The sequence below is a fragment of the Leptinotarsa decemlineata genome, unplaced genomic scaffold (assembly GCF_025532065.1).
Source record: "Leptinotarsa decemlineata unplaced genomic scaffold, Ldec_3_MD MMD2_tig00026299_RagTag_RagTag, whole genome shotgun sequence".
NCBI classification, from domain to species: Eukaryota; Metazoa; Arthropoda; class Insecta; order Coleoptera; family Chrysomelidae; genus Leptinotarsa; species Leptinotarsa decemlineata.
In genome coordinates, this window is record NW_027412676.1 from 9,988,753 (window position 1) to 10,001,398 (window position 12,646).

The following is a 12,646-nucleotide window of genomic DNA, read 5'->3' on the forward strand; positions in this document are numbered from 1 at the left end:
AACGTCAAATTAAAATTATAAATAATGGAGATAGAGTTTCGGGAGTCGGGACTTTTTTATCGGAAATTTCCTCCTCTTCAACGAGCTTTTTTCAAAATTGCTCAAATATTAATATTTTTTGAGTTGTTAACGAAAAACTAAATACCATTTTTTTTTATCTCATTTTGTTAATAACAATATCAATGGTTTACATACACCAAAATCCTTAAAAAACATTTTTCTAGAGGTGATTCCGAATCGAATGAGCTATCGCTCATACTTTTAGGACCTTTATCTCTATTTTTCATGTTTTTGAACTTGTTGATTAGACTATTATATTTATAAGTTGATTTGAAAATATGTATATAAATGATCTAACAATGACATTCCTACTGATTTTCGTTATGATGATCATTTAAAATCCACTTACGCATCTTATTTTATTTGTAATTTTAATTTACAAATTTCTTGTGGATTTCATAATTCTGCTGACTATTCCTCCTTGAATTATTGTGATTGGCTTCCGAAGTACGTGTCAGTTGATACGTCAAGAAGAGTACTTCGACTACGCCACTGGAGATGACTCCCGCAGTTGCACTTGAAACGTTTGGAGATTATAATCGAAGAATACCACGGCAAAACCTGGAAACCAACCAAAACATTGACGCCACTATTAGAATTAAATTGACGCAACCATGCAACTAAAGTCACCATTTACAAAAAATGAATAATGACTTCAAAAATCAATATATCCTGTTTCAGATTGTTTCATAGTTGCGCGGGTTTTCGGACAAGAATAAACCAATCCAAGCCAAGTCAAATTGAAAATAGATTTGTCTGATCAGGAGAGTAAAATAAAAGTTATTTTAAATAACCTAATTAAATACATTTTACAACCACGTACTTCATATTTCCCGATCCGAATTCAGAATCAATAACTTTAATTTCTGTTGCGAAACAACATGGATAATCAAAAAAAGGATCAGAAAAATACAGAATCAGATTTTTCATAATTCATTAAAATATCAATAATTTAAACAAATATTTTTTCCAACTCTGGTGGTTGGTGTAGCTTCTTTTCTATTGATTGAATTGCCTTTGGCTTGTGCAGTTCAGCGCAGGTAGTCTGGCTTTATCAATATTAATTCCCTCTTTTAGAGAAACACAGCGTAAAAGTGTAAGGTCAGCTGAGGGACCCAAAGGACGTTTAGCCACATAGGAGGTATGCCGAATCCCGTGATTGGAACTACAAAGAGAAGTGTAGCCATACAGCTCTATGAACACAAAAGACATTATTACCTGCAGCATACCGACAAATCAGCAGTAGCGCATTATCCATTCATAGAAGGCATTTAAGCGATTGAAGAGAACCAAATGCTCGACTGAATTAAAAGCTACTACCCAATACTATATAGGCATGCGACAGAAATTCAAAAACACAGAAACAATTCTAATCTAAAATGAGAGAGTATTAACATCAATAAGGTCTAGCTACCAGCGCTGAATGGCACATGTAAGCTGTCATTTGATGCAATCAATAGGATCTAAGCTACGCCCACCACCAATAGAATAGAATCGGAAAGTCAAACCTTGAATGTGGTATCTGCTATGAGGAGAACCAGAGCACTTCGTCCTTTGTCTCGTCGTTTTTAGTAATACCTACTGCAATCGTAGACGAAACGTAAGACATAAAAACCTGCATGAGAATGTACACTCTTTCAACAACATTTGATTTCAGCAGAACGGCGCTACGTGCCACACAGCTCATGCCACTCTGGATATTCTACCGAGCAGTTGAGTACATGGTCATCTATTTGAACATGTGAACTGGCCACCGAGGCTTTTTATTGTGGGGAGTTTTTTAAATCGCAGGTGTATGCGAATAAGATACAAACCACAGCGGTTCTCAAAGCCGACATAATCCATGCCATCGGTCAAATTCATCCTGATTTATGTGCCGGAGTCATGGAAAATTGGACGTTTTGAATGCGCTCCACCCAGAGAAGATGTTGCGAATATTTGAAATATATTATATTTCACACATAATGGTATCAATAGGTCTTCTGTATCTGTAGAGTAGGGAGGGTGAGTGTAGCCCACAGCACTTAGGCCACATGTAACATGTACATCCTCCCGAGAAGTTGTCCTACTAGGTCATCGTCCATCCTGTCCTTTCCAGGAAGGTGAACAGGTCACTAGGAAACATCTCCTTTATATCGGCAGGTATAGGCAAAGACTTGCCGAACACACACTCTCCTTGGCAACCTTGTGGTGTCTCACGGCGGCCTCCGCGTAGGTTTTGGAAGGGGCAGCGACATTACAGTTGTTGCGCGGCTTCTTCAACTTTCTTGAGGTTCCCTCCGTGGAGGTGCACAAGTGAGGACACTCTCCCGCAGGAGCAGCCGGTTCCTTGCCTTTATTCAAGGCGGAGCTCTTGGCGCCTGTTGCAGAAAGTGACCTTGCTGTTGGAGGTGGAGTGGGGGAGGAGGGTGCACTTATAGTTGCTGCCACTCCTGCCCCTTTGGCTCTCTTTCTCTTTTTGGCCTCGGCGCCGCAAATGCACTTACGCCTTGGCCTTTGTATTACATCACGAGGTTATCTGCTATGTCCAGCCTCATTCCGAGCGGTAGATAGGGGCGGACATTTATGTTCATCCCCAGCCACCGCTTCAGATTGAGGTGAGCACTTCTGTCCAGCCTCGGGATTGGTTTTTGTTGTTTCTGTTTTTGTGTTTGTTGCATTCATATGTGTTCCCACGAGTAGCAAGGAAAGAGTTGGTCACCTCTGGCAGAGCCCCGCATTACCAGAGGTAGGCTGATTACAATGAGGTTTTAACCGGTTCCCCAAGGGGATCGTTCGTAACCGCATATCACCCTGCGGCCATTCAGCTGTCGGCACGATTCCTTACACCATAGCTTGGATAGGCTGTGGTCCACGGTGGCATGTTTCGCAAAGGCTTTTGGAGAGTTTTAGTTCCCCTAACCCTACTTATTTCTGCCACTGACCAGGAGTCCGGCGACCCCGTACGTAAGGCCTCATTGGCCTCCCGGACAGGACCCCCAGCCCCCTGGCCGTTCCCCTATCCGCCACTTGGGTACGCGTCCGATAGGTAGCCGAACCCACGGGATTAATAGGTCTTTCAAACGAATGAAAAATTTTGATGACATCTCAGACACATTTTGTTTTATTTAAATTCAAAGATAGGAACTACTTAATGAAATACCCTATATTATCTATAAAACTCTTATAAAAAATACTGATATCGGTTTTTATTTGACGTCAATTTTCATGAATAATCAATTTTTGGAGATGATATGGAAATTGTTTTATCTGAGATTATCATTGTTAAACTCGTTATTCAGTATCTTACTAGATTCATATGTATGTATAGGTTATTGGGATGTAAGGGAAATGGAGTTTGAAACAGATCTTCCACTATGGATTGATGGTCATTTGGAGACTTTTTTTAAGGGGGTGAGTTAAAAATTTTTTATCGACCTTATAAAATTGCTTCTGTTTATAAAGTTAGACAAAACAAAATTTGTTTTTATGACAAACAATGACTTATTTTCAGAAGTAGTCTTCCATTACTTCGCAGCGTATTTTCTCCGAATAGTTCACTAAAATTAACGACCAGGTCAGTTTTTCCATTCTGAATGAAATTCACCTGCTCCAGTTGAAATTTCAAAATCTTTAAGATATGTTATCCAACATTTTTTTATGCTGTTGCAGGATTTTTCATTCAGGTCAACGCCAACTTCAAATGGTAAAATACGAATAAATTATTGCGTTACTTACTTGTTCAACTCATGAATAATTACACATTCATTCACTTATAACATTTATCGTCATGTTCAATACTGAAAAAGAAAAGCGTATCTATTTACAATCTCCTTCATAAAACATTATTAACCTGAGAAAAGTTGAGTCAGCAAATCGGTGGCATTTAAATGATGTCAATGGTCAATATAGTCAATCTTAATGTAAAGTGTATGACACAGTCATTTTCTGAAATGAGAAACACTGGTTTATAATAATGATAATAATACATGATGCATCTTCATACTTGAATCGATCATTTTATGAGCTAGTCGAGAAAAACATTCCACTACCTTCTTAGCTTACCAACAAATATTGGCTTCGTTCTAAAAAAACTATTTAAAAAAAATGAATACAAATACAAAATTCGAGTAAAAGTATTTTTTTGTACAGGAACTCAAAATTTTTTATCAACTATTTTTGCGGGATGTAGGTACACCTTATACAATCTGAAAAATATCGGGCGGAACTGAAGAGTTTCTTTTCTACGCCTATTCAAAGTTCCCCATTACATTTTTAATTTATTCAGATTGTGAACGATGAAAATCCTCAATATAAGGTCGATAAACAAATCCAAAAAAATTCAAAATACATAGTATGGATATTACAAAAATAAAACTAATAATATTGTTTTTCAAAGGAAAAAAACATCAAGATCATTCTGAACTGATAGCATCAAGTTAATGTAACATTTGTAATGTTGAGTACAATTGTGATTCTTATTCGACCATGGATTTCCGACATTGAAAGTGTAGGCGCACTTTCGACATCGAGTGTTTGCGAAAACTACCTTATATAAAAAAAATTATGCTGTAAATGTGAGATGAATATTCAGGACAGAAAGTGAATGGGGTTTTAAAAAAATCGGTTAATAAAATTTAAATCGGCTGGTTAAATGGAAGGGAAAGTATATGACAGAACATAAAGGTGCGTACTGACTTGAGCAAATTTGCGCGCACGAATATCGTGTGCGCTCACATGCGTGCGCGAATTATTTTGACTGTGAAAACGTGCGCGTAAGTTGTGTGCGAAAATTTCTGTTCCGTCTGGTAGCCGCTCATTTAGTTTCCGATCGCTGCGTTTTTATAGCGTTGCCAAAATGTCCAACAGCAAACAAAGTATAATAATAGCAAGTGTAGCCTACATAGTGATGCATTCTTGTATACGGAAGAAGAACAAACGGGATAAGCGATGGTGGGTTAAGCAGCTGTATAAAAGCAGAGAGATGTATGGTGGATCAACATTGTTAGAGGATTTGAAATTCCAAGAAATCAGCGAGCAGTTTCAAATTTTGTCCGTATGTCATCACAGGATTTTGAGCTACTGATTAATATGACCTAAAATAAGGAAACTGAATACGAGAATGAGAATGGTCGTTCCCGTAAAAGAACGATTTGCCATAACTCTACGCTTTTTAGCGACGGGGGATTCATATGCAAATATGCAGTATCTTTTCAAAGTGTCACCTTCAAAAAATCAGGATATATACTGACCTTTGCCTGTTCCAACACTTTTTTTTCCTTTTGCTTTTTCCCTCCGAAATGACCCTAGAAGACTATTCATTTTCTGTTTCGCTTCATGTTCTTCCACTTCTAAGTTATACGCAATATGTTCCCATGCATCTATCTGCTTTTTTGTTCCTTGAGAAGTGCTCCGGATGTTTGGCATTTCATAAAATCGGATATTTCTCATATTCATCTATTATTTGAAGCGCCTTTTCATTGTCCCACTCCATATTTTATAAAAGACTGCGCGAAAAACCTTCCCTGACCAAAACACCGTCCACACTGAGCACGTGTTTCCTTTGATGTACCGACAAGCGACGGATAGTATTCGTGGAGGAACGCGCTTACGCACACAACATTTTTGAGTGGTACTGACTTGAGCAAATTTGCGCGCACGAATGCTGTGCGCGCAAATTTGCTCAAGTCAGTACGCACCTTAAAACATATTATCATTTAACACATTTGTGTTGCCCTAGAACCAAGTTCATACAATCGATTCGTGCGAACAGAATTGATAGAAAATAATGAATTTTAAAGAAAAATAATGAAAAAACTTATTGTTTTGCGTCTTTTACATGCGTAGAACATTTTACGCCATTGCTCTTGAACCATTCGTTTTCAGTAAGATACAATGATTAATTTTGAGTTTTGAACGAATATACTTCAGTAATCTGAAATTTTAACTGATTAATCGTGAAAATATTTTCAGGAAAGCTACACGAAAACGAACGTTTTGAATGATTACCTAATACAAAAAATTATATTGTTTACTTACATAGTATACTTAAACTAGCAGGCGAGAAATGCAGTGCAACAAAAATTTGAAATACATTTATTATACAGACAAATTACAAAAGAAGTATCTTGTGTCGCAATAACTCCAGCAATAACTTATAAAAATAGTTCCTTTCCGATAAAATGGTTATTTTATAATAATTTAATTCATGTGAAAAACGGTATGTGACAACTTCTCACATAAATATTAGCACAGTTTGATATTTCGGTTCAGAAGGGGAAAGGCTTTTTTAAAACAGTATTAAATTTATTACCATCATACATAATAATGACTATTTCGAAAGATGTCCATATAGTTGTAAAGAATTCGGAGAATTCAAACATTGTCTCAGGAAATGGTGAAGGATATTAATTTCCATTTTACGTTTCCCACCCGTATATAGACAGTCGCTCCCCGTCTGTGTAATTGTTGCTGATAAATATTAATGTGGACTATAAATTGTTTATTACTTGAGTGTGACTGCAAATTTTTTAAGAGGTTTATTAAACTCCCACACGTACCTACCAAGAATATTAATTTCATTCAGCTCAGTTGATTAATGAATATATTTTTAGTTTTAGTTAGTAGAAATGCAAGAAAATAAACAGGTTCAGATTTGAAGGTTATGATTCTACCAAGTTGTTTTCCTATAAAAGGCAAATACATCGCGGGACCATTTTTTATTGTTACAGTCACTTGTTTATTAACATGGATGGAATGTTTCTGTCGTAATTTCTTATTCCGTTAACGAACGACCACCCTCACAGACGAAACTTGTGTTAAAGAGGTCTCACCTTTTATCGTGCGATTTCTAGCACACAGGGTGTTTCGTAAATGCATGATCGACCTGGGTTATGTAAATGTGTTACTGCAGATTCGGGTTCTATGGACAATTGTGATAGGTACTTGAAAAAACTGAGCCGGTCTAAAATTCTCAGAACTTCAAAAATCGGAAGACATACGTGGACTGTCCAAAAATAGAGTGAGTTTTTGCGGGCTACATATATTCGTTTAGCGAGTTTTTTATTTTGTCATGGTGATAAACTCGTTTCAAACATATTTTACAATTTTAGCTGTTTACATGATTATTTTGTTGGTTAGAGGCATAAAATTTTGAGTGTTTTGCGTGCTCAGCTATTTTCTGCTATCTAGGAAAAAAATTAAATGGAAAGGGGGGTTTTGGGACACATCATTTTGAAACTATTGACGAATACTTCACAACCCTAGAATAATTGGTGAGATGGTAATAAATCCTGAACAGTCTACTTATTTCGTCGCGAATGTTTGTTAGGTGTCTTCTTCTACTGTGTGGAGACTTTTGAAGAGGAATAGGTATCATCCACACAAAATTAAAATGGTACACCAATTAACTGAAGATGACCCTGATCGAAGAACAGAATTCTGCGAAATAATGACGGAAACCATTGCAAGGCATCCTACCTATCTTCACAATATTTGTTTTAGTAACGAAAGTACCTTTTTTTTAAACGGCAATGTTCACAGAGAAAATTGCCGTTATTGCAGTGACACTAACCCTCACGTTTTCCGGGAAACACATACCCAATATCCAGAAAAAATTAACGTTTGGGCAGGAATATTGGGAAACCATATTGTAGAACCTCTATTTATTGATCAAAATTTAACAGGGGAAGTGTATTTGAAAATGCTGGAAACTACTGTTGGCCTTTTCATCGCTGATATCGTCGAAACGAATCCTAATGAATTCGATATGGATAGTGTATTCCAACAACATGGAGCACCACCACATTACTCCAGACAAGTAAGAAATTATTTGGATTCTACTTTTCCCGGTCGTTGGATTGACCATCGAGGTCTTAAAGAATAGCCAGCCCGCTCGCCAGATTTGAAACCTTTGGACTTTTTTAAGGGGCTATTTGAAGCAAAAGAGAATAATAAATGAAAGTGAAATATCGGATAGGCTGTTCATATGTCAAGAAGATCAAGGCAACCATTTCGAGAATCTTCTGAACTGACCTCAAACTTATTACCTCATATTATGTAGTTAAATGTCAATGTATTCAGGCAATTATTTAAAGCTCTGCCATTTTGTAGTAGTTGAAGATATTGACATTATATTCTAGGGTTGTGAAGCATTTGTCAGGAGCTTCAAAAAGCTGTGTCACAAAGTTCATAAAATAAAAGGAGGGTCATTGAAGAAATGCACTGTAGATTACCGTGCCGTAGTGCATCAGGAGTTCTGGATCGAAATTTTCTCGGTAATGTTAGAGTGTTACTGGTAGAGTGAGTATTCACTTTATATCCAAGAAGTTGTTTCAGTATGTTCTGTCTGTTATCGAAGTGAATACAAAATATTTACGAAGAAAGTCTGGACAATATCTTAAACAAATGGTTAAGAAGCTCAGAAATCCAATGAGAGAACTTTGACGTTTGAAAAATAAAAACGTGTTTCTATTCATGTATTTTCCTATTATCTCAACATAATGAACTAAACATTTAAGAGAGCTAAGATTTATCGAAGAAAGAAGATAAAAAGGAAAAGAAAAATCTATGAATATCTTGAAGTCTGTGGTGGGTAGATATAGGGGTTTGTCAATAATATTCACTCAAAATGAAATAACGAGTAAAACATTTTTCTAAATTTACAGGTTGATTGATACGTAAATATCATATATTGTCTTACTCTCTGTAGGACTTAACTATTTCAGTGACATAAATGTTGTTCAAATTTTAAGGCAGTATCCAAAAATGTTAAATTATAACGTAAGTATTCAAAAAACACTTTATTGTGAGATTTTCACTAAACAATTTTACAAAAACATAATACGTGTTTCGCCATACAATGACTTCTTCGGGCGTTATGGAATTTCATCAAGTAACGGTCAATTCTATCATATATATTAAATTATACAGATATTTCCATTTGAGAAAACAAAGTTAATATGAAAAACGACTCAACTGGCCACACTGCAAAATATTTTAGAATCATGAATCGTGATGCCACGTCGTCACTCATATATGAATGGACCATTTGTTTACATAGGAAAGTCGCGGAAGAGACATAAGTCAGCGTTTGGTCTCCACCCTACGTCGTTTCTGTGTAAATCGGCGCTAAGATGAGCATTAACATCTTAGGGCATCCACTCCTCTAAATCTATTAACTGAATTTCAACGCGTGTCAGATTTAAACCGTCTAAAAGTGGAGCAATAGCGATACATTTTTTTGTCTGGGCTAATGTCACTCGATATAATAGAATTAAATATTACATAACTTCACTCATACGATAGTCATGGCAAGCCCAGTTCTTTGCTTCGTAATTATTCATAGAATATAGATTGAAAAATCGTATTTATAAGTACAGTTGTGGAGAAAGGCGAGTATTAGCGTCGAAAAAATCGATTTCATCAACTAATTGTCGCAATTATGATATATGGAGAATAATTTCATTCGAATAGGAGAGTACGGACATTATTATATATATCTAAAAGTTGTTGAAATTTTTTCGTTCGTGTCTGGGAACATCGACATAGTAGGTATAGAATTCATTCAAACTTCCTTGTGTTCATTGTTAATTGTAGATGGTTTAGTTGTTCTTGGATCTGGTTGGTTGATCGTAGAACTAGAGTATCACTGGCTTTTTTCAGAAAAATCTACAACCGTTATCATTTATTTCTATAATCATTACATTGCTTTAATGGAGAGATCTCCATGAACATTTCCTGTAATTTAAGTTAGACTCGAGATAGTATTTTATTATAATATTATATATCTTATTTGTCTGACATTTTGGAATATTTCTGCTATCACAAATTTGGCTAATTCTGTCTCTTAGTTCTCGTATTGTCAAACATTGCGTAACATGAACTTTAGATTTGATCTGGCCCCAAAGAAAAATATCGAAAGGAGTCAAATCCGTTGAACGAGCGGGCTATTCCAACATACCGCGCCTACCAATCCTTATGCCTGAGTATATCCGATCCAAAAAATATGTTATATGACTAAAAAAAGTGGGGTCGCACCATTTTGTTAGAAAATTGGTAGCTACAATTTCTTGAATACGTTCGTGAATGAGGTTTTCAAGAAGTCCCAAATATAAATCACTAGTCTACATTTTCCTCTAGATATATGGGACACACATCATGATTTCCCAATATTCTTGCCGAGACATTTGTATTTCCAGGAGTTTTGAGTGTGGCCTTCTTGAAAAATATGTGAATTTATATCTGACCAGTACCGCACATTTTGACGGTTGACATTTCCGTTGAAGAAAAAAAGTGTTTCAGTCACTAAAACAAATACTTTTCTACAGTTTTGATTTCCAATCAAGTTTGAACATTGACTCACAGAACTGCATTCTTCTGTCTTCTGGGTTACTTCTTGGCGGTGGTTGTTGAGACGAGCAACTGTTGTGATGGATTACAGATTATTCATTACATATGCATCGATTTTTGTCGTCCGAGATAGATTGTCTTCCAGCTCCAGCTGTAGCTGAACTCCCAGTTATAAAATTGCCCAATCAATTCTCTGAAATATTTTTGCAGGTCGAGTTATCAGAAAATTTTGCATTGAACACCATATATTCTGTTTTTGCTTTCAAGATCTGGCGAGAACCTTTTTTGAAAATGTAAACGAAATAAACTCTGTTTATTTTTTGTTTGTTATTGCTCATATTCTCTTTGAAACAACAGCATTGTTTGAAGAATAATCCATAAATGTCTTCATCGAAAATTTTGATTTGAGATTCATTCGGTTCATAAATTCACAGAGAGATTATTTACGATTTGAGCCAAGTTGTGCTAACGGAAAGTTTGAAAAGTAATAAACAATTCAGCTCAACAAAAAAATGAGGTATTCGTTTTTTGTAGATATCTCAAGGACTCCAATTTTGAAAAAATATCCATATATCCGGATATGCGGTTGGTTACCTCGTTCACAGGTAGATGGGGCGATGACAAACCTGTTGTTTGTTGTCCGCTTCAGCGGACACTCTGAAAGATTTTGATTTTAAATTATCGGAAATCATCGACTTTATGTTGATGACAGACACTGCCTTGCACTGACGAGTGGCCAAATAGCCCGAAACCCGTCTGCAAGTATGTTCCAATAATTGAAAATCTATTGTGGCAGTTGTATCGCCAACAGCATATACAGGAATAACTTTAGTGAAGAATCCTGCACTGACACCTGTTGGATATAATCCAACGCCCTTCGTGGTATTAGCCAGGGAAGTAGTTGTTTTCTGATAGGTGTCAGTACATTAACCTACAGTGTAGGGAGTTGAGACTGGCCTGAACGAATTGTTCTTTTAAATGATTTGATTTATAGCCAGTCTTCAAGTATGCCCACTGACTATATGTGAAAAATAATTGTTATTTGTTAAAAATCATCTGTGAATGCCATTGTATAACAATTTTGTTACGTTGAAGAAACGTGTCTGCAATTTGTGTGATTCATCGCAATTGGCTCGAATAATCTCTTTCTGTGACCGAATTTGTTTCATCTGGTGGAACTAGTTTTGAGCCATCAATCATGAATGTTTCCGATGACTGTCTTGAAAAGTAACTAACCCATCAAAACTGTCATGTTTTAGATTAGAATGATTTCAACAACACTATTCGATCTGAGTAATAGAAATAAAAACGATGTTTGATTATTTCTTTTGCTCGATTAGTTTCGCGACGAAAGATTATATAAATATAATTATAAACCAGCGTGATGCAATAACTTTACATATGCACCAGTGTCGAATTATTCCATTGGAGAGTCCCTGAAAAATTCGGTTAGTTTCCGTGATTGCAATTGTAACAATCACCATCATAATTATTTTTGCGTAATTTACATTCGTTTTCTAACTTCGAATTGTAGCTGATTTGAATATAACAATGGAAAGCATAAATCTTACAATGGAACTAAACAATCATGAAATGATTTACGGTACAATTTGTGTTATATCTAACATTCATATTCTCCTACTGTTTCATTTTATTTGTGACTGAAATTCGGATAAAGTAAAACTTCGCAACTATAAATTATGCTTCAGTGTAGACTATCTATTGCTTGAAGAGAAAGAAACAGAAAATTTATTGTTATGAAAGATATCAAGAAAATATAATAGATGACATTATCTGGTTGCTTGCGATCACAACAAATAAGTTTAAGATGAAAGAAGATATAATTGCCATATTTTTATATTTCGTTGGTCTAATGGAATAAAAATCTTAGGTGGCCATAATAAAACTAAACTTTGTGAATTCACCAATTTCATCCACAATTATATGATTACTATCTCTCTACCTCAGCCTTTTATGATATCTTCAACATGAACACAGTTATGCCCCATAGAACGATAAGAATAGCTGCCATGAGATATGAAATAATGGCATAAAAAATGACTTCTCCAGCCTCTTTTGTCCAATACTTGTACTATGTTGCTGTATCGCTGCTGTTCCAATGTTTTAACAGAATCAGAATCAACGAACTTAGGCGTGCGCAGCGTTATAGACCAGTGCTTTCAAAAATTGTTCTACAGCGCCATCTAGTGGCGAGTTACAGAAACATTGATAGCATAAAAACCTTCTCTATGAAAAA

At 35.9% G+C, this 12,646-nt stretch overlaps 1 protein-coding gene across 8 annotated transcripts in view; it reads left to right on the forward strand.

Annotated features, from left to right (window-relative positions):
- Positions 1–12,646, forward strand: part of da (transcription factor daughterless) — a 172,237-nt gene that overhangs the window by 105,058 nt on the left and 54,533 nt on the right. Inside the window, exon 2 of one of the 8 annotated variants that reach the window (XM_023155993.2) lies at positions 3,371–3,453. The exons of the other annotated variants lie outside the window; for them this stretch is intronic. Coding sequence (XP_023011761.1) covers positions 3,391–3,453 — 63 coding nt within the window. The 5' untranslated portion in view covers positions 3,371–3,390. The remainder of the gene's footprint in view (positions 1–3,370; positions 3,454–12,646) is intronic. 8 annotated transcript variants of the gene reach the window in all.